Genomic DNA, 22861 nt, shown 5'->3' on the forward strand with positions numbered 1-22861 from the left:
AAACCCATCTCAGCAGGGGATTATGGGAGTTTGGGGTCCAGGGAGACTTACTGTCCAGACAGAACTCAGGGCTGGACTCAGATGCAGAGTTTAGAGCTTTTAATCTCAGGTAAAGACTTTTGCTTTGGCACGGGATAAGACCAAACACACTGGCACGGGACAAAGGGACACTCAGTCTATTTAAAACATGAATGAGGGAATCACAGGTGGAAACAATCAGGAAGGATTAGACAGCCACACCTGTGTGGAAACACCAGGGCAGGAAGTAACAAGGCCTGAAACGAGAGGATAGTTGGTGTTTCAAAATAAAACAGGAAGTCCAGCACGAGAAAACACAGGTGACAGACATTGACCAAAAGTGCACAACTCAGGACAAAATATAAGACTGACGAGACATGACACCTACTGAGGTCTGTCTGGTCTCTGTATGACCAGCAGGAGATGGTTCACATAGCCGGCAGTAAGTTGGGCCGGTTCCTGGTGGACATTGGATTCCAGCAGGGGTTCCTCTTATCCCCAGTTCTGTTCATAGTCTTTACTGAAAGAATTTCTAGGTGCAGCCAGGGACCGGAAGGGGGTCTACACAAGACCTACCAGCCCTGGGAACGCCTCAGGGTCCCCTGAGAGGAACTGGAGGAAGTGACCGGGTAGAGGGAAATCTGGATATCTTTGCTTGGATTCCTTCTGCGACCCAAGAGGAAGAAGATGGATGGATCTTCTCAAAAGCCCTCTTGATGTTTGTAAAGGTGACATTTGTGGCTGGGTAGCTCGGTTGGTAAGGTGGAAGGCTGCCACGCAGAAATTCAAGGTTCAATTTAAGGTTCAGGAATGAACAATGGTAATTACCATATCAATGGCGAGCAATTAACGTCACCCAGGGCCCTTGGGCAAGACCCTTATTGCTACAGCCTCCCTAGCGCAGTTTGTCTGCAGCTTGCCGCTCGCCGCTCCCCCAGGGGATGGGTCAAATGGGAGAACAAATTTCACACACCTAGGTGTATGACAGATACTGGGACTTTATCTGGACAGAAAACAGCAGGGACTTTCACTTTCTCTACTTCTTTAAATCCTTGCAGAACTTCCTGCAATTATTTCAGAGTTGTTTCCTTTGGTGAAAACAGATTTCAAAAAAACCTGAATGTTGAGGAAGAAGAGGTGTGGTTTTTGTGGTGTTTGAACAGCTGATTGGTCGACCAGTTTGTTCAGGTGTAATCATTATTTCCTGAAGGTGAACTTGACCGTTTCAGTTCAGACAAACAGCAGCATGAAGCTCAGCGGTTTCACCTGTGGACTGCTCCTCCTGGTCTTCTCCTCCACAGGTGAGTCTGATCATCTCACATCTTTAGTTCAGATTCAAACCGTCCTTCATGTCCAGCTAATGAGCTTTCAGGATTCAGACCAACAGTCAAACCAGACGCTTCCCTTCTTGGTTTGAGGTCTGGACGCTCCGCTCAGCTCAGACGTGTTTTTCAGGTCTGGTTCTCCATTTGACTCAGTGTCTTAGTGTCTGTCAGTCTGAGAGACAGTGAATGTGTTTTTATCATGATGCTACCACTGCCGTGCTTTACTGTGAGGAAGAACACAGAAATTTCTTTTAGATTTAATCAAAGTAACTGTAAACAGAGAATATTAAAGTGATTTTAATGAGTTCGCTTCAGTGTAAAACATCAACAGTAACTGATTTTTCAACATTATTACCAGAAGTCTCAAAAAGGTAAAAATGTTTTCAAATTTTTTGTAAAGAGCAGAAAGACAATCAGTAGTGATAAAAAAGTGGAATTACTTTTTAAAGGAGAACACCTAAACAGTTGATGGAGGAAGTCAAAGGCCTCATTATTAAAGGTGTTTTATGAAAATCTCTGAAAGTTCAAACCGATTCTGAAGTTCCTGTTAGAACACTGACAGAACCTGAAATCAAGACTCAAACCGCAGATCCACCACATTAAAGAACAACCAGGACACTGAAAGAAAGTGAAAACGGTAACAACGGTAATGTCCAACGGTCCAACGGCAGAACTGTGTGGTTCTGCTGAATCTGCAGAACTTCCTGGATCTGAATGAATCCCTGAGCTGAGTCTGGACCCCCACCAGGAAAGGCTTTTTCTAAACTGTCTGTTCTCTCCACAGGAGCAGAGGCGCAGACAGACGGTGAGTTCTGTTCACTTCATCCAAACTAACAGCAGCATTTGGTTTTAGACTCTGAATGGACCTGGACCCAGTCCTCTCAGGACGGCAGCAAATGCATAGAAACTATCTGTAGACACAGACATTCAGACAGAAACCTGCTGTGATCCGTTACCATGCATGAGCTGCTGCAGGTTCTCCTGTCTCCTGCAGTCTGCGGTAAACCCCCCCTCAACACCAAGGTGGGGTCCAGGATCGTTGGAGGCCAGGCCGCTGCTGCGGGGGCGTGGCCCTGGCAGGTCAGGATGCTGTTACCAGTAATCGGGGGGACAGCTCTCTGTGGGGGGTCTCTGATCAACAGCCAGTGGATCCTGAGCGCCGCTCACTGTTTCAGCAGGTGAGCTGAGCTCTGGTCACATGACCTCACCTACCTGCAGTTTAGTTTTTATTCAAATATATAAATGTTTGTCTTTTCAGCACCAGCACTTCAGGTGTGGTCGTTTACCTGGGAGAGACACAGAGAAAAGGTCCTAACTCTGTGAGCAGGACGGTGTCCCGGATTATCGTACATCCAAACTACGACAAGCTAACTCAGGACAACGACATTTCCCTGGTGGAGATGACCTCACCTGTGACCTTCAACGACTACATCAGCCCCGTTTGTTTGGCGGCAAAGGGAAGCAACTTCCCGGCCGGGACCACCGCCTGGGTCACCGGCTTTGGGACGCTTTCATCTGGAGGTCAGGAGGTCACCTTGTTACTTTGTAACCTCTGAAAGACAAATCTAGATGTTAACAAAATGTTATTACAGAGCTTTTTTGTGAAGAAAAGCTGCTTCACCTTAAGCAGTTTTAATGTTTTTAAAAAGTTTTTTTGTATTTGGTAAAAATTCTCTAAAACAAACCTTAAATCCTGAATATTTTAGTGGCTTTAATAATCATTAAACCTGAATATTTGTCTTTAATCTGGTCCTGCCATCGCCTGGAGACTCAACTACACTCTAAAAAGAGTGTTTGGTCTGTTGTTGGAAACTTTTTTACATTTATCTAACTTAATTATTTAGTTTGGTGAAAACATATCTTTTTTTTTAGTTCATTCAACTTAAAAATAAAACATAGTTGTCTGACATAGTTATTTTACTTTCAATCAACTTAATTCAATAAGTTGGTGTAACTTTGGTGTCAATGCGTCATGACGTCATAACGTAAGGCAGCCCAAGGAATTGTGGGATACCATTTTCTTTGCCTATCTGGGCAGATTGGGGTTTGAGTGTGAGTTTTTGTCCTTGTGTTTTGTTGTCTAGCTGTTTTACTCTGTTTTAACTAGTAATTTAAACTATTATGTTCATTTATTTCTGAACTATGAGTTAGAGTTTGGGGGAGGAGGATGATAAACCCCCTTGGGGGTAAAAGCACTATGTCCCAATATTAAAGACAGAACTCACGATATTTGAGCTCCTGCCCTGTAGTGCATGACATTGCTGGGTCATTTATGTGTTTGATTTGGAAATTACAAGGCCTGTTGGCCAAAACTTTAATGTATATAAAATCAATCAAATCATAGTAAAAAAATCAAATTCAGAAATAAGGACCAATACTAGATGTACATTATATTTAAGTTGTATAAATAGAAAAATGAAGTTAAATCAACATATTAAATTGAGTGGGATAAACTTAATTAAATTATGTGTTACTAATTGAAGTAATTCATTTAAATTGGATCAACTTTGGGTTTTTTTTAGAGCGAAGAGTGAACCACAATCCACGTCACTCAGCAGTTAAATCGTTCATCATGGTTATGGTTATGGTTAATATTGGTTATTTTGGTTTTGACTGGATCTTTAAAATTCTATATAGGAATTCAAATGTTTGTTTGTTTGAATCTGAATGACAGAAGTTCCACTTCTGGGCTGACTAAAGTTCTGATTTGGCAGTCCTCAACTGCAGTGTTACAGCGTTTCTCTTCTTTTCCAGGAAGTACCTCTTCCACTCTACAGGAAGTGAGCGTTCCCATCGTGTCCAACACTCAGTGTAGGGACTCTTACAGTTCACTCACCAGCAACATGATGTGTGCTGGTCTGACAGAGGGAGGGAAGGATTCCTGTCAGGTGAGTCCTGACACTTTCACCATTTGATAACAACATTCAGAAAACCATCAGGACTTATCCACTGGTCCCTTTAGGGTCAGAGTGTGTTTGTGTTTCCTGTAACAAGACAATCATGAGTACAAGTACAATACTGAAGTAAAGGTTGTTGTATTGCTGTTCATGAGTCTGTGAAAATATACATGAATGTACTCAGACGAGAAGTTTGAAGGTTGAAGAAGATTTCCATGTGGGAACAGTTGAACATGGATCAGTGTGTCCTAAGGGTCTAGAGGCTTGGAGCAAGACCAAAGAGGAGGTCCAAGGATGAGGTGAAGGACAACATTAGGAGGGTGTGGAGGAGGAGGATGCAGATGGTCAGAGGGTTGCACTTTGGCGCCCCCTAAAGGGAGCAGCTGGAGGCCAAAGAAAAAGAGGAGGACCTGCTCTAACCATCTGTCTGCTGTCTGCAGGGAGACTCCGGTGGTCCACTGGTGAGTAAAAACGACACCAGGTGGGTCCAGGCTGGAGTGGTGAGCTTCGGATATGAATGTGCTCAGCCAAACTTCCCGGGAGTCTACACCCGGGTCTCAGAGTACCAGACCTGGATCAGCAGCCAGGTCAGGGGCTCCCAGCCGGGATTCGTCCGCTCCTCCAGCATCTCAGCAGCTCACTTCATCTCCATGGCTGTGTTGCCCGTCCTCTTCTCCATCTTTGTCCTCTTCTGAGAGCCTTGAAGAAGTTCTTCAGGACGCACAGAAACTCAGGGTCAGAACCTGCAAAGAAGTTCACTTTAGAAGAACGTCACCCCTGAAAAATCTTAAGACGCGTTCAGTTTGTCCCTCTTGAGCTTCTGTACAGAAATGAATCCTACTTTTCTTTGATGTGGGTGTAAATGAAGGGAATGTGCTTTTAGCAGGAATGTCTGCACTGATGAAGTCTGTGAACTCAGGAGCAGCTTTGCTGATCCATGGAACTTTGTGGTCTTTCACTTTGTTTTTCTGGTTATAATTTTATTTCTGGATGTTTTACTTTTATGATTTATTCCTAAGGAATTTCAGTCGTTGGTGCAAACGTGTCATCACTAAGACTTAAAGATGTTTGTGATTGAAGGACCAAACTCTGTTTCTTATTTCTTCCTGTATTGATTTTAAAGACAAAACTGTCAGATAAATGCATCTAGACAATAAAGAAAAACACAAAAAGAAACCACAACAAGTCTGTTTCTTATGCACAAGGGAGAAAAATCAAATGACGGAGGTCTTCCAGCATCCTTCTCTTTCTCAAAGGACTGCTCCACTCGTGCTCTTTTCATTAAGAATCCAGGTGGGTTACAATTTCCAAGCAGAGACACAAACTGAAAAGTTCATTAGTGGTGTCGTGTAATGATCCATTTGGGAGGGTTTTCAGTGCAAACATCTTTCTCTCCTTATCAGCTAAGGACAGTGCGTTGTAATCCCCCCCCCCCCCCAGCTGGGGGAAGAGCTGGCAATAAAACACAGAACTGTTTCTAAAAAGGTAAAATGCTCAATTTGAGTTCACATTTAAAAATACATTTAAACAATGATAATAATAAAAAACAATTTCTTTCACATCATTCCCTCCTGTTTATCACTGATAAATGTTCAAGTCTCACATCCAATATCACGTCTCTTTTCAGTTTTCTGGGACATCTTCATTTTCATAACACGTTTATCAATTTACACTCAGATGAGAAGATTTTTTTTACATAGTAATTACAGTTTCAAAATCATCACAGTCATCTTGTTCTCGTTGTAATAACAAGTTGTATTCTTTCCTCATTGGTTGTTCTTCCTGCAGATGGATAAGGATTCTAAAAGAACCAAATCCATGTGGCGGCTCCTGTCAGGAGTAGCAGGAACAGTCGACCAAAGAAGCTGTTTCTAAGCCTGGATGGACACCCTATGGTGGAAATGTGCCTATTTTCAGGAGGGAGAGCTTACTAGCACTTTACCTCCTCAAGTCCTCTAACAGTGTCTATTGCAAAAGAGACCTGGTGGGCTTCTTCGCTAAAACTAGGTGGATCTCCGTGCTTCATTGACATTGAGACAAACAGCTTTCATACAGCGGCTTCCCTCCCATTCCCTTTAGATTTTTCACCTAAAACCTAATGAGGTGAAATCTTGTTCTACTTGAATTGATCAGCAGCTTTGTGTTAACGCTGCAAGGTTTCCAGCTGCCCGCTGCTTCCAACAAGTTCACTCCATTTACACCACAAAAAGATTTTTTTCTTTTGACAGTTTTAAAACAGTTCTCAAACCTGTATTCTCTTTTTGAATTCTAGGCCTTTTCGGGACTTGAACCCTTACACAAGTTTTAGGCTACATGACCTTTTAATGTACCTTTTTCAGAATTCTGGGCCACTTTGGGGACTTGAACCCCTAAATAAGCACTTTTATACTTGTTGTGGTCCAACTGGTTCACAGATCACGTCAATCCCGACTCCACGATTGGACCAGTTGATTGGCAGGCGTAGAATTCCCTACGATGGACTTTCTTCCAAAGACCTATTATCATGGGCTGTGCACAGAATTCTATCTCGATGGTCCTCTCCCAGGGACACAGACATGTTGTAATCCGGCACGAATGGACCAAAGAATGTTAGATAAATGAATGTAGACAATAAAGAAAAACACAACAACAAGTAGGTTTAGTGTAATGGTGTTCAATCTGATATTCAAAACACAGGGAGGCCAGTTTATCCAGATCCGTGTCTCTGTTTATTCCCCCTTGTTCATTCTCTTCTAAATACATGCAACAACTGAACCATACTAAACAGACTCCCCCTAGTGGTCGGAGTCAAGCAAGCACCATGCATCACAACCCTCACCCTAGTTGGGGTAAGAACTGGCAAAAAATAATGAAAAAGTATTTCGCAAAAACACTCTAACATCGTGTTTAGGAGACCACGACCCAAACCCATCTCAGCAGTGATATTTACTGAATTCAGAGATAACAGAACCAAAAAAGCTAAGGAAACCTGAACTTCACTAGGGAACCTGGCACCATAAGAGAGAACATGGAAGAAACTGTTTAAAGTCTTAATCAACATGGAGCCTTGAGTTTTGACTTCAAAATGAAAAGCAGCAGAAATCCAGGACAGAAGAATGGTCCTCTGTACTCCGTCCTGAGGGGAGCCGTCCAATAAACCCAGAGGAAACAGAATCCTGGGTTTCACTGAGAGGATGCGTGTATCCACGCTTGCTTTATTCAGGGTGATGGGCCAAACTTGATGACGTCTGAAATAAATAAAATAAAAAAATTAAAAGTGAAGTAACAAAAACAGGGGAGGGATTATCGAAGTTCACTTCAACCCTTTCAAGGATAAATTCCTTTAGAAAAACTTTATATTTAATAGTCTCATTGTTTTATTTTTTGTATGCATAAGAGGTAATGTGCCCGTTTATGATGAAGAGTAACCACTGAACTATGTACAAGTGTATGTGGATTTATAAGTGCTTTCCAATCAATGTCACGATCAAGTTTGATGAATCTGTGTGGATGAGTGTACCACATGTGTATATATATATATATATATATATATATAAACGCCCCTCTCACCCTCCGCAGGTGGTTTCTCCTCCAAGCTCGGGTCCTCCACCAGAGGCATGGAAGCTTGAGGGTCCTGCAGTATTTTAGCTGTTCCTAGCACTACACCCATCTGGACTGAGAGGTCTGAGGTCTTTCCAGGTATCTGTTGTAGCCACTCCTCCAGCTTGGGGGTTACTGCCCCAAGTGCTCTAATTACAACAGTCACCGCTGTCACCTTCACTTTCCATGCTTTCTCCAGTTCTGTATATTATTCCAGCCACTTGATTGTGGCGCTCCATGTATGCTTTCCCTGCCAGCATCTTACACCCTGCAGTTATGTGCTGGATTGTTTCAGGCGCCTCTTTGAACAGCCTACACCTTGGGTCTTGTCTGGTGTGGTAGATCTACACCTTGCGTCTTGTCTGCTGTCACTGACACTGACACTGTCAGTTGGGGCCTTGAGCTTGATGTACTCATGCATCTTGGATGTTTCATCCTGGATAGTGGCTTCCACGCTCACTAGTCCTCGGCCTCCTTCCTTGCGGCTAGCATACAGTCTCAGGTTGCTGGATTTGGGATGGAACCCTCCATGCATGGTGAGGAGCTTTCGTGTCTTCACATCCGTGGTCTGTATCTCCTCCTTTGGCCATCTTATTATTCCTGCAGGGTATATGATAACTGGCAGTGCGTAGCTGTCTTATTTTTGCCAATGAGCTGGCTTCTCAGGACTTGCCTTACTCGTTGGAGGTATTTAGCTGTTGCAGATTTCCTTGTTGCCTGCTCCAGGTCACCATTTGCCTGCGGAATTCCAAGGTACTTGTTACTGTCCTCGATGTCTGCTATTGTTCCTTCTGAGACCCCTCCTGTGTGGACTACCTTGTCTCTTTGTCACCATCTGGTTGTATTTCTCGAGCCCGAATGACATCCCAATCTCAGTACTGTAGACGTCATTGGATTAGCTGAGAAAACTCTCCTAGTGATTTTTTGTCTCAATTGGACAATATTAACCCCTCCCTCAGTGACCTTGAAGTTTTCCCCTTCGGCCCCTATGAGTGCGCATTGTCAAGGAATAAAAACAACATAACAATTAAAATTAGAATTAGAATGAAAGTTTTAACATCAAAACTGATCTCAAACAACTTAATCTACAATTCTATATGTATGAAAAAGAACAAATATCAATGATGATGAAAATTGTAAACATTCAAAACATCCATTATATAACTGAGTATGCTTGTATTCCTGTTTCTTCTAAATTTGAAACAATTCTAAAAAAAGGCAATATTCATATTCCATATCCAATCTACAGTCTCTGTCCCAAATATTTGTTAGTGTTCACTTTGAGACTGCTAAGCCCATCTATTGGCATCCATCTTAGTTCTCCTTAGTCTTCTGCTGAGGCACCATATCAGTCTCATTGAGGGAGGGGTAAATGTTGTCCTGCTGTCCTTCATGTGTCAAAGTTGGCTGTCTTGAGTTTGAGGATTAAAAATGACAGGCTCTCAGGTGTGCTGCTAGCCCAGCACGGGATCTTTATAACGTAGTTCCTCTCCACCGCGGCTCCTTTTTCCTTGAGAAAGTTCAGAGTAGAATACTGCTTTTGGGCAATCTATTTTTGGGCATCCGACATACATGCCCTGCCCATCGAAGGTGTGACGAAGTTATTAGGGCATGAACACTAACTATGTAGGCACGTCTCAAAACCTCAACATCTGGGATACTGTCTTGCCACTTGATGTTGAGAATGAAGCGAAGGTGGCAAAGCTGAAGTCTTGTTAGAGCCTTGATGTGTCTGTGGTAGAGAGTGGAGAGAGTGGTACACCATAGGCCTTAGTGGTAGATAGTATTCTCCGTTCCACTTCCAGATCAGCTGAGTTTGAGTTAGTTAAGGTACTGCCCAGGTAAGTAAAACTCTCTGTTGACTTCAGTGGTTCATCATGGACCATAATCGCCTCTGGGTGTTCATTGGATAATGTGGGAGGCTGATACAGTAGTTCGGTTTTGGAGATTTTAATCTTCAATCCAAACATCTCAAATGCAGAGGAAAAGCAACCTACAATCTGTTGCATATCAGATGCATTACTAGCTACAAGGGCCGAGTCTTCAGCATAAAGTAGTTATTTGACACACATCTCCTGTGTCTTAGTGTGGGAACGAAGACGGGCGAGGTTGAAAAGTTTACCATCAGTTCTTGTGCGGATGAAGACACCCTTGTTTGGGCCTTCTTTCATAGTCTCCAGTACAGCTGTAAGATAAAGAGAGAAGAAAGTTGGTCCCAGTACACAGCCTTGCTTCACACCAGTGTTAACCAGAAAGGTGTCACTGTGTTCACTACCAACTAAAACCTGTGCCCTCATTCCATCGTGAAATTGCCTAATAATGCTGACACGCTTGTCTGGGCAACCATAGGTTTCAAGGACCTTCCATAGAGTTGTACGATTGACTGTATCGAAAGCCTTTGTAAAATCTACAAAGACTATATAAAGTTGTTGGTGCTGCTCTGCTGCCTTCTCTTGCAGCTGTCTCAGAGTGAAACTCATGTCTAAAGTGGAACGACCAGCCCGAAAACCACACTGAGACTCAGGAAGTACTTCCTTACCAATGATCTTTAATCTATTCAGGACAATCTTTGCAAGCACAGTTCCAGCAATGGCCAGTAGTAGATTTACCCCGATGGTTTCCGCAATCTGCACAGTCGCCCTTTCTTTTGTAGATGGTGATAATTAAAGCATCTCGGAAGTCTTGTGGCACAGTACCAGAGATAAGATATCTGTTAAGTAGATCTTACAGAGATTCACACAACTTCTCGCCACCATATTTCAGAATCTCTGATGGGATGCCATCAAGACCAGGTGTTTTACCACTTGCTGTTGATTTCAGAGGGTACTTGAGTTCTTCCATACTGAATTGTCTACGGCTACACAGTTCGTTCTTTTTTGGTTTATTTTCCAGGTTCTGACATGCATTTGACTTTACTGCATCTTCTTGATTTAGCAGCTTATAAAAGTGCTCCTTCCATCTGGATCTGATGTCTTGAAGATCTGTGAATAGCTTATGTCATGGTATGACTATAATTGGGAGTGACCCAGATGCTGTAACCCAGAAGGAGACTCGGACATTAAGGTGAGTTTAGAAGTTTTTATATTGGAAGGTGAGTTTTGGCTTATTTCCAACAGAGGCGCGGCGGCTGGCTGGAGGAAAGCAGTTGCAGGATTCCAGAGGTGAGACGGCGTGGAACCAGAGGACTGTGACCAGGTGAGATCCAGAGTAGATTATTCCTGAGGCAAAGACGAGAGGAGCAATAAGTAACACAGAACTTGGTAAACAGAACAAGAACATGAGCGAGCCTGACTAAGCACCGTGGGAGGTAAAACGAACTGGCACCGACTGAAGATTCAGAAGATCCTTAAGAAGGCAGCGGTGATGAGGTAAGTGGTGGCAGCTGGTCGCGTCCAGAACAGAGCAGACGGGAGAGGGGGAGAGTAGCTGGCAGAGGCACCATGTCAGCTTACTTCCATCTGCTGATCTTACTGGTGCAACAGCGGTGCTTCTTGGGCCATAGAGAGACTTCAGACCGGCAAACAGTCCATGATAATTATGATTATCAGCCATGCTCTGCAATTCCTCTGCTTTCTTCTGCCACCAGTTGTTTTTCAAAATGTTTCAGCTCCTTCTGTTCCTTAGTCTTGATTTCAGAAGGTGCACTCTTGCTCTTAGAATTTCTTATGTAGATGTCTAAGATGTATACGCTTCTTTTCCTCCAGGAGTTTCTCGATTTCACCACCATGTTCACAAAACCAAAACTGAGCCTTTCCTTAAACGGGACCTAGGGTGTTCATACTTGTAGAATAAACTGTTTCTTTCAAATCTTTCCAGTGCTGTTCAATATCCATCTCTCTAGTCAAATTTACATTCTCCAGAGCAGCTACAATTTTTCTTTCATAGCTTATCACAACACGTTTTGTTTAGCAGCTTATTGGTATCCAGTTTCTTGGGCTTGGTACTTGCAGAAGTTTTTCTACGAGGTAACACAATTTTCATTCTAAGTTGACATCTCGCAAGGTAATGGCGAGTAGAGCACTCTGGTCCACGCATTGCCTTTGTACATACATACATCTGCTAAGTCTGATTTTCTGGTAATGACACAGTCAAGCAAGTGGAAGTGACCTGAGCGAGGGTGCTTCCATGTGAAGAAATTCTTATCGGGCTGATAGAAGAATGTGTTGGTGATGGTTAGGTTAAGTTGAGCACAAAGGTTTGAAGAAAATCTCCATTGGAGTTCTTTTTCATCTTTCCAAATTTGCCAATGACACCCAAGTAGGTTTCCTAAGTATGTTACAACTCGAGCATTGAAGTCACCTAATATCAGGAGCTTGTCTTCTTTGGGAACTTTGAGGATTACATGAGTAAGTTCTTGGTAGAATGTTTCTTTTTCGTCATCAGTGTAAGTCATAGTTGGGGCATACACGTTCACCAGAGTTAAATAGCAACCTTTCTCAATAGGGACTCTTAGAGACTTAAGTCTAGGGGAAATTGCTGTGGGTAGTAATACTAACTTCTTAGCAATTGTGTTGTGGATTGCGAAGGCAACTCCAGCTTCTCTAGGTGCTGTGGTCTTACCAACCCAGAAGAAAGTGTACTCTGTTTCGTGGAGCTGTCCCTGAGCCTCAAGACATGTCTCCTGTAGGGCTACTCTCTCAATGCTGCTTAAGGTTCCTTTGCAATCAGAGCTGTTATACGTTCAGGTCGGTTATCATTATCTAGCATAATTCGTTTGTTCAATGTTGCGACAGTCATCTTCTTCGATTTTGAGGTTCTACTGCATTAAAGGAAGTCCAGCTGAATGTGGTTAGCCAGCCAGGTATGGATCTGAGTACACTTTTTTTACCCCACCTTTTCTAGGTGAGCTGCCTGCGTGCAGACATTCTGCTAACAGCTCCCAGCTACTTAGGCCTGCTGTCGACACATGTACTCTATCGCCACAAGTCTTAACACTCAAAACAATCAAAACCCTCAAAACCCAAAACAACTTGCACAAAACCAAAGCCAGTTGGTGTTGTGCCTCCACCAGACTGCCTCTCTGGTCCTCAAACGGCACATACAATGTGGTACACAAGTGTGCAACGTACATTGCTGACGAAGAGGTCGCCCCGCAGGACCAAAACACTTACTAGCTGATGCCATCCTTTGGCCTCAGCTTTTTGAGGCTCACCAGCATGCCATCAGGTGTTAACGCCATTGACTTTTGGCTCATCTGCCATTTCCACCACGAGACATCCTGCTGCCAACGCCTGAACCTGTGACCCTAGGTAGGGAGGCTAGAGGGTGCTATCACTTGCCTAAGGTGAACCCTCAGACTAGTGGAGGGAAGGAGTCGTCTCACTTCTCCATTTTAGACTGGCTCCAAGCTAAGTCTAACCACTGCCCATCACATAAAAGTCACATAGCAACAAAGCAACAAAGACTAAAACAACAGTGGTAACCGTAAAAACTGTTTCTTTGTCTTTCATAAAGTATTCCTGATGTCAGATAGAGTGACGTCTGGAGGGAATTTCACTTTCTCAACTTGATGAAATCCTTGCATAACTTCCTACAATTCTTTCAGCGTGTCACGGGGGGAATGGGAAGTACCCAGGCGCAGAGAGGAGAGGAGGCAGGAGGATGCAGGGAATAGGGTTTAATAACATAAACTAAAGACAAAAACAAAACCACTGCATACGGCAGGCTAGAATCTCGAAACACTACAAAAACACTCAGCTCGAAAAACCGGGGAAGAATACAATATGGACCAGCACAGGAGGAAGGGAAAGACAGGACTTAAATACATACAAGGCAACAAGACACAGGTGGAAACACTCAGGACTGATGGGGCAAGGTCAAACTCGAAACAACAACGGAACAGGAAATACTACAAAATAAAACAGGAAGTGAAACTCAAAACATCACAGAACAAAAGGAAACAAACCACAAGGGCAAAGAAACAGAAACCGTAACATCGCGTTGGTTCCATGGTTGAAAGATAATGAAACCTGAATGTTGAGGAAAAAGAGGTGTGGTGTTTGTGGTGTTTGAACAGCTGATTGGTTGACCAGTTTGTTCAGGTGTCATCATCGTTTGCTGAAGGTGAACCTGACCGTTTCAGTTCAGACAAACAGCAGCATGAAGCTCAGCGGTTTCACCTGTGGACTGCTCCTCCTGGTCTTCTCCTCCACAGGTGAGTCTGATCATCTCACATCTTTAGTTCAGATTCAAACCGTCCTTCATGTCCAGCTAATGAGCTTTCAGGATTCAGACCAACAGTCAAACCAGACGCTTCTCTTCTTGGTTTACGGTCTGGACGCTCCGCTCAGCTCAGACGTGTTTTTCAGGTCTGGTTCTCCATTTGACTCAATGTCTTAGTGTCCGTCAGTCTGAGAGACAGTGAATGTGTTTTTATCATGATGCTGCCACTGCCGTTTAGAAGTTTGAAAAGTTTAGAATTATTTGAAGAGTTACATTGGGATTTAAACAAAAATATTTTATCTGGATAAACTTAAAACTTAGCTGCAAAAGATGAAAATGTGTTTTTTAAAGACCATAAAGATAAACAGCATTCATAAAAAAGTGGAATTAATGTTTAAAGGACAACACAACTACAGAGGTGTTGAAGTCAAAGACCTCATTATAAAATCTCTGACAGCTGAAACCGATTCTGAAGTGCCTGTCTGACTGCTGGCAGAACCGGTAATCAGAAGTGAAACGGCAGATCCAGCAGATTACAGACCAACCAGTAAACACTAAAAATAACAACAGTAAAGAGAAACTCTGAAGGCTCAGACTTTAGAGGAGAAAACCTCCATGAGGATGACGAGGCAGCTGCAGTGTTCACCGTGTCAATCAAAGACACCAGAGTCACAAACTGCGGATCAAACAGGGTCTGAATCCAGATCGCTCTGGGTCCTGGAAGCTATAACTGCTGTCCAGCTGCTGCAGGAAACTGGACCAGAGGGGGAGGAGTCTGTGGATGACGAGGAAGATGAAGGGGAAAGATGTAGGACTGAGGAGAAAGACACATATTTGGAAAATCTCAGAAGAAACTGGAGACTTTCAGATGCTGTGCTTCATTTCTCACAACAGTTAGTCGACCTCCACAACATTTAGACGTTTGTGCGTCATGGTGGCAGTTTCATGGTTAATACATCCAATAGCTAATGCTTTGGGACACAATAGGTTAAGTACAAATATAAAAAATGATCCATTCTGACTTACTTTAGATCATTATTCATGTGACATCATCACTCAGCTTTACCAACAACAGTGAAAGTGTGTCGTTTACAGTTTTATTTGAACAATTTCTTCCGTTTACTAACTGTAACATAGAAAATAAAATTACAAAAATTGTTTTTATTGACTTCCTTTTACTTCTAAATGAAGTCTGTGCGCTGGTCCTTCTGAAGGAACTCACGAATAACCTGTTTGTATAGGTTTTCCTTTCAACAGTTTTAAAAGTCACTCTGTCTCCATGGCGATCACTGCCAGAGGCGTGTCTCCACGAATTCCTGAGATTAGACACGTAATCTTCCATTTAAAAACTGATGCTTAATAATAACTGGACGGCTGCACCTGACTTGCTGCCACTAATTCTATTATTCTTTAGCCGCGGTGTCACATCCTCTGAGATCACCAGCGCCCTCTGTCTTCAGGTGGGTGCAACGCGGGTCTGGTTTATTTCTTTAGTGGACAAAATAGACTAAATAGCCGCGGTTACATGGGCAGAATATCTTGATGGGATCAATGGTCGGGTTAAAATTCACCCGTGCACATGGGATCAGAAACCTTTTTCCGATTAGAACAAACGTTCCCATGGCTCACACTTTCGGTCGGAATGAATCATTTGGGCATGTGCAGTAGTGTTAAAAACTCCCGGATGAGGAAGTAGGTCCCGTTCTAAACAAACAGCTGACACAGACATTTATTTTATGCAGCAGTTCTATAATATACGAGACGATCTTCCAAACGTGCTTTTATTAATGTCATGAATAGTATGAAGCGCCTGTTCGCTCATCGTTTTATTTAATCCGTGTGATCAGTGCTGGAAGAAGGGTTAGGACAGGCTATAAACCCGGGCTAACAACAATTGCCTGATGGACACAAAATCCAGGACCATAAAATGCTGCAATCTGCATCTTGGCTGCACGTAAATGTCTGGGATTAACATCAGCCTTTATTTTGTCGGGACACAACTGGAAACACAAATCCACGTGAGTGTTTGAACAGTTTCTAAGGTCTGAGCGACATTTAATTCTGCTTCCCCAAACTCGCTGTGTGAGCTGGCGGCTCTCCTGAGTCCTGGAGCCGCTAACCCCGAGCGGCGGGACGGTTCGCAGTCTGAATTCTCCCACACATAAAACAAAGAAAAACGCACACGTAAAAAAGCATTCTCCTCCCATCAGACGCGAAGTTATTAATCCAGCTGTTTTGCTCACTCGGGTGCCAGTGGATCGAGTGAGCGTCGGGGGGCAAGCGCTCCTTCCCCGCAACTCCCTCATGAGGGGTGTAAGAGAGGGGACAGCCAGCGGGGCGAGAGCGGAGCGGCGCTTTTCACGGGGCGTCAGCAGAGCAGCTGGTCGGTCCCGTTTGAGCTCCAAAGCTTTATCTCAGTGAAACACCATCTATGCATGACGTAACCCAGAGCAGTAGTGACACACGATCAGAATGACCGTTTACATGCTCCACGATCGGATAAACGATCGGTATAACCCACCTATCTCGATCGGAAAGAAATTCTGATCCGAACGAGTCTGACCGGGGCAGAGTATTCCGAATGGCGCGTTTACATGACGCATTTTCTTTCTGATCAGGCGTTCATTCCGATTACTTTTGCCCATGTAAACGCGGCTAGTGAGTCACAAACTGGCACCAATGGAGTCAGACAGTTGGCAAGATATAGGAAAAGGAAGTTATTAAATATAAAGCATTTTTTGTGATAACAGAAAGACAGAAACAGTCAGGGTGTAATATTAATAAATTATAATAATAATAATATTAATGTACGGTGCAGTCTGGATGCAGGGGCGACATGGGTGGCTAAATAGTCATTGATTTACAACTAATGATCTTCATGTCATTGTTTGCATTACAATATGCTGAACATGTTGTCAAACATTTTGTACATTCATTTTAGAATATTTGTGTCCAGCAGCAGCATCACTGACTGCAAGGACCAGATTGTTTTCGCAGTTAGATTTCTGCGCATTTGAGTGAAAATGCGGGGGGCCACATGTGGGAAAAGTCACCAAAACATGCACACGCCTAAGGACCCGGTGAAAAGGAATTTTCAGTATAGTAAACGAAACCCCACCCATGACGATGACATCACACCGAGCGATAACGTAAAAAAAAATGAATGGGTCGAAATACACGTCATGTCAAAAATCAGTAACCAAACCAGACCACACATGTCGAGGATGTCCCAAAGAAGTTTTGAAATAATTATGGGATGGCAACACGACCTTTGGCTTGGTGGCGATTTTGTGGATTTTCTTTCTTTTCGACAATATGGGAAAAAAACCTTTTTGTTCAAGCGATTTTCGCAAAATTGCACACACATGCCGCCAGCTCGAGTCCACATCTTCCACAGAAGTTTCATCGACCTTTCACCTTGGGAAGAGGCCGCCATCTTAATTTTCCTCCCCAAAAAAACACCTTTACTTCCAGATACAAATGAAAACTCGTCGTTGTGATTTTTATCGATCATCTCCTAACTTCTCTGGTATCAATAGCAAGTGGAAAAAGGAAAAAATGTTGGAATTAGTAATTGTAGATTTTGAACGGCCTTTTCTTGCTGATCTCCCCAGCTGCGGATCGTCTCGGCGTCTCATGAGGGCCACGGCGGGAACCAACCACTCAGACACTTTCACTAATGTAAATGTTTGACTTCAAAGACCAAATGATCCATCTTGCTTTAGGGATTTGAATCATGAATTACACATTTAGAGCTTCTGACTCGCTTCAGTCATAAAGTGAGTCGCTTTTGCTGGTCATCCACCACGACTTGCAGTTTACAGTTTTGAGAAACGCCTCAGCAGTGATGCAAACTTTAATACTGTTGTGAGAAATGATCCAAAAAGACTGAGAAAAACTGAAAGGAAGAACCAGGATGGAGAGCATGAGTCAGTTCAAACTGGAGGAACTTCAACGTCTGAAACAGATCTGAGGTCCAACGGCAGAACTGTGTGGTTCTGCTGAATCTGCAGAACTTCCTGGATCTGAATGAATCCCTGAGCTGAGTCTGGACCCCCACCAGGAAAGGCTTTTTCTAAACTGTCTGTTCTCTCCACAGGAGCAGAGGCGCAGACAGACGGTGAGTTCTGTTCACTTCATCCAAACTAACAGCAGCATTTGGTTTTAGACTCTGAATGGACCTGGACCCAGTCCTCTCAGGACGGCAGCAAATGCATAGAAACTATCTGTAGACACAGACATTCAGACAGAAACCTGTGTGATCCGTTACCATGCATGAGCTGCTGCAGCTTCTCCTGTCTCCTGCAGTCTGCGGTAAACCCCCCCTCAACACCAAGGTGGGGACCAGGATCGTTGGAGGCCAAGCTGCTGCTGCGGGGGCGTGGCCCTGGCAGGTCAGGCTGGATATAAACGGGGCTCTCTGTGGGGGGTCTCTGATCAACAACCAGTGGATCCTGAGTGCTGCTCACTGTTTCAGCAGGTGAGCTGAGCTCTGGTCACATGAACTCACCTACCTGCAGCTTTATTTACATGTAGACATGTTTGTCTTTTCAGCACCAGCACTGCAGGTGTGGTCGTTTACCTGGGAGAGACAGAGATAAACAACAGTCCTAACTCTGTGAGCAGGACGGTGTCCCGGATTATTGTACATCCAAACTACAACAGCGACACTCACAACAACGACGTTGCTCTGCTGAAGATGGCCTCGTCTGTAACCTTCACTGACTACATCAGCCCCGTTTGTTTGGCGGCACAGGGCAGTGACTTCCCCGGCGGGACCACCGCCTGGGTCACCGGCTTTGGGACGCTTTCATCTGGAGGTCAGGAGGTCACCTATTTGGTCAGATATCAAAGTCCTTGTAGGAAGAAAAACAGTTTGTCAAAAAGACTGTTGGAAAGATTTCTCCGTCTTTGAGCAAAAATTTGACCCCCGCCACATGCGGGAAAAATCACCAAAATTTGCACCCAGGACCTGGCGAAACTGAATTTTCGACAGGGTGAACGACACCCCCCCCAGGACAATGTCATGGCAGCGAGCGATAACGTAAAGAAATGAATGGGCCAAAAATTGCTAATAGAGTAAAAAAAAAATAAAAAAAAAAATCAAATACAGTTCCGAACTAAAATACACGTGTCTGGGATATATAAAGAAAGTTTTCAATTTATTATGGGATGGCGACACGTTCTGCGGTTGGGGGCCATTTTGTGCCATAATATGAGATTTAGCGATTTTTGCGTTTTTCCACAATGAACAACGGAAAAATGAACTTTTTTTTGAGTGATTTTCACAAAATTTCACAAACATGCTGCTAGCTTGAGTCTGCATACAGACCTGGAGTTTCGTTGACCTTTGACCTTGAGAAGAGGCCGCCATCTTGAATTAAAAAATTAAAACCAAAACTTGTCCTAGAGGTTTTTATCGATCATCTCGTAACGTCTCGGGCATCAATGGCAAGCTACTGTGGAAATGAAATTGTAATTAGGAGTTGTAGATTTTGAACGTGTGCGTAGCGAGCTCGCTTATTGTCGTGACTTGCATGCTTATCAATGGAACACTGAAAATTGAATGCATGCATCCATGCATGAACATATTGACATTGGTTATGAACATATAAGGAATGTGGCTGGGGTTTTAAAAAAAAAAAGTTTGTCTGCATTACATTTTTAAGATAGTCCAGATATTTAAATTTAAACTTTAAAATTTAATAAAGAGTTTCAAATACTATAATGGCTATAATGACAACAGTCTAAACCTATTTTTTTCTCCTTTCTGTGTTGTATTTCATTGTAACCATCGGTAAACTGATGGGTTTCTGCTGCACTTCTGAAGGTTCTCATCTTCATTCTTCTCTTCTCGTTCAGGTTCTGCGCCTTCCACTCTGCAGGAAGTGAGCGTTCCCGTTGTGAACAACACTCAGTGTAACTCTTCTTATAGTATAATCACCAGCAACATGATCTGCGCTGGTCTGACAGAGGGAGGGAAGGATTCCTGTCAGGTGAGTCCTGACACTTTCTGGCTGTAACATTCAAAGAAGACAGACCTGCTCTAACCGTCTGTCTGCTGTCTGCAGGGAGACTCTGGTGGTCCGCTGGTGACTAAAAACGGCACCACGTGGATCCAGGCTGGAGTGGTGAGCTTTGGAAACAAATGTGCTCTGCCAAACTTCCCGGGAGTCTACGCCCGGGTCTCAGAGTACCAGACCTGGATCAGCAGCCTCGTCAGCTCCTCCAGCATCTCTGCAGCTCACTTCATCTCCATGACTGGTCTTTCCGTCCTCTTCTCTGTCTTTGTCCTCTTCTGAGAGCCTTGAAGAAGTTCTTCAGGATCCACAGAAACAAAGAAGAACTTCACATTAAACTGGAACACCTCATGGAGGCACTGAATAATTTTATGTACTCTCTTTTCTGCAATGTGTTAATAATATTTTAACAGACTTTTCTTGGATGAACTAAATTATACTAAACATCTACAGTTGAACCTAACTATTATTTACAGGCTCCTAAAAAACCCCAAACGTTCACTGTTATTCTTACGTCTCAGTAAATAAGAACAAATCTGAGCAAATGAATGAAGGGAAAATGAAGAGACTCTGCTTTTTAACAAGTTGTGATTTCTACTGTTGTCTTTGTTTTTAACTCATGAAGGCTGAAAACCTTTTCCTGGATTTACTCGGTAACTCTGATTAAATGAAGATGTTTTTGATTGAAGGACCAAACTCTGTGTTTTGTGATTCTTCCTGTTTCTCCAAAGGAAGTGAACTCTCTGCTTTCAGCGGCAGATTTCTGCTGAAGAAGAGACGACTCATCGTGGAGGATCTCCGTCTTTGGTTCACTGTCATCAGTGTGTCACCAAAAACATGCCGGGCCGGATTATTGTTGTGTTTATTCGTTTCATTACATTTTTTTTTATAAACTTACTTTACTTGACTTGACTTGAAGATTTTGGAGCATCTGCATTTTAACGTCAATCAGTTATGAAGGAGCAAAACTCCTTAAACTTGAAATGTTTCCATTCATAATCGACAAAAACCAAATGTGACAGAGTCCAGGATTCAGGAACACTTTACAATCAGGGTCCTTTACTGACGTTAGTTAATTAAGCCTCCATTTACAATTATCCCTTGTGCTGTCTTAGATGACCCCCCCCCCCCTTCCATTGAGGTGTTCTCCCTACCATGACAAAGGTGGATAAAGGTGGAAAGATTTCATGTAATCCATGGACACCAGTGAAGATCACAAATCATTGAAGAAAAAGGTTCAGAGCACTGTCTAGTGGGTCTAGATGACCCCACTCCCAACGTTAAAGTGCCTAGCATAGCACAAGGGTTAGATACATTTTTAACAGCCACTTTTATGCATTACTTTGCATTTCTAAGTGTAGTGGTTAACTAATGTTAATTATTCAGCCTTACTTAATGCATTAAGCAGCATTTATGACAGCTGTTTATGCATTCATTACAAGTTAGTTAACATATTTGTAAAGCTATAATAAATTCTACAGGAATGATTTTCTATGGTTGTTATTTTCTGAGTTAGGAAGCAATCAGTTGGTTCGGTTTTCCGTGAGGTTTTAAGCCTGACCTGACCTTAACAAACGCTTAACAAATGCATTATTTAAGCATTACTTAACCATAGTTATTCATTCTGAATGGATGACTGGAGGCTGTCAAGTGGGAACTAGTATCACTTTGGATTTTCAACATGCAGGAACCCTGATGCCCTCCAGGGATTTGACTGATCCCAGAGTTAAACCAAAAACCCGAAGCAGCTCTACACATCACTGTCTTTCCACCTCCATGCTTCGGTGTTCCTGTGATGAAACTCTTGGCGTATCTGACCACATGACCTTCTGCCAATCCTCCTCTGGCTCTTCCAGATGGTCTCTAGAGAACTTATCATGTTCTGGACATGTGCTGGTTCAAGTAGGAAGTCCTTTGGAGCTCTGCAGGATCTGAATCCACAGTAACCATGGTAACCGTTGTTCCTGTGGCCCCAGCGCTCGTCAGGTCATTGACCAGTCCCCCAGTTAGTTCTGGGCTGGTTCCTCAACGTTCTCCAGATAATTTGTTCCACCAGGTGAGATGTTTCATGGAGTTCCGGGTGGAGGGAGGTTGTCAGTGATCTTCTTCCATTTTCCAAGAATTATTCAAACAGCTGATCTTCTCTTTCCGAGCTGTTGCTTTTTGTGAAATGGGTCTTCCCAGCCCGGTACAGGTCTACGGTCTTGTCTCTGGTGTCCTTCGACAGCTCTTTGGTCTTGGTCATGGTGGAGAGGTTACAGTCTGGCTGTTGAAGGGTGTAGACAGGTGTATTTTATACAGGTAACCATTTCAAACATGTGACATCAGGACAGGTAACAGGTGGAGGAGAGAAGAAGTAGGTTGGGGAAGAAACAGAATTATTTTGAGGATCCACTACTTTTGTCCAGAGTCGTCTCACTGTCAGCATCATCAAACTGGCGTGTTTGCTGAGTCAGCGTTGGCCTGAACGAGTCTCGGGGTTTTAAGGAGCGACGTTTCCACGCTGTGGTGCGGTGGAGTTGGTGGTGGAGTTGACCTGGATGTAATCTTCAGTAGAAGGATGGTTCATCAGGGCCCAAACTGGTTGGCAGTGTAACCTGCTGGTTGATCGTTTTTGCCAACTTTGATCAGGGTTTGGATCAGAACCGGGTTCAGGTTTGGTTTGGTTTCCCTCTTGACTGTCAGAAATGCAAATGTCTGTGTAGAGAACATCTGTAAACCTAAATATCTCCAAAGCACTGCAGACTACTGAATAAACTCCTTCTGGTTTCTACAGAGGATGTTTGGGGCATTTCAATGACACCAATGTGAAGGGGCGGGGCTCTGGGAATTGTAGTTTTTGGTGGATTAAAAATTGTGA

At 43.4% G+C, this 22861-nt stretch overlaps 2 protein-coding genes and 1 long non-coding RNA gene across 4 annotated transcripts; 2 read left to right on the plus strand and 1 right to left on the minus strand.

Moving 5' to 3' along the window:
• Positions 1–1036: 1036 nt before the first annotated feature.
• On the plus strand, positions 1037–5434 carry LOC101156657 (serine protease 27-like). Its single transcript, XM_004071121.4, has 6 exons — positions 1037–1319; positions 2128–2148; positions 2338–2521; positions 2602–2864; positions 4098–4231; positions 4681–5434. The coding sequence occupies exons 1-6, from the start codon at positions 1265–1267 to the stop codon at positions 4933–4935; spliced, it is 912 nt and encodes a 303-aa protein (XP_004071169.1). The 5' UTR covers positions 1037–1264; the 3' UTR covers positions 4936–5434.
• Positions 5435–6868: 1434 nt separating this feature from the next.
• LOC110015441 lies at positions 6869–18344 on the minus strand. Of its 2 annotated transcripts, none has more exons than XR_002290626.2 (2): positions 18252–18344; positions 6869–7467 (listed from the first exon to the last, which is right to left on the minus strand). It is a non-coding gene; the product is annotated as an uncharacterized LOC110015441 (long non-coding RNA). The 2 variants fall into 2 exon arrangements; XR_002873620.1 differs by lacking the exon at positions 18252–18344 and adding an exon at positions 9942–13630.
• Positions 13789–20697, plus strand: LOC101170432 (trypsin-1). The gene is made up of 6 exons (XM_004071097.4): positions 13789–13973; positions 18081–18101; positions 18290–18461; positions 18536–18801; positions 19844–19977; positions 20053–20697. The coding sequence occupies exons 1-6, from the start codon at positions 13919–13921 to the stop codon at positions 20281–20283; spliced, it is 879 nt and encodes a 292-aa protein (XP_004071145.1). The 5' UTR covers positions 13789–13918; the 3' UTR covers positions 20284–20697.
• The last annotated feature ends 2164 nt before the right edge of the window (positions 20698–22861 follow it).

Source organism: Oryzias latipes, chromosome 8, assembly GCF_002234675.1.
Source record: "Oryzias latipes chromosome 8, ASM223467v1".
Lineage (NCBI taxonomy): Eukaryota > Metazoa > Chordata > Actinopteri > Beloniformes > Adrianichthyidae > Oryzias > Oryzias latipes.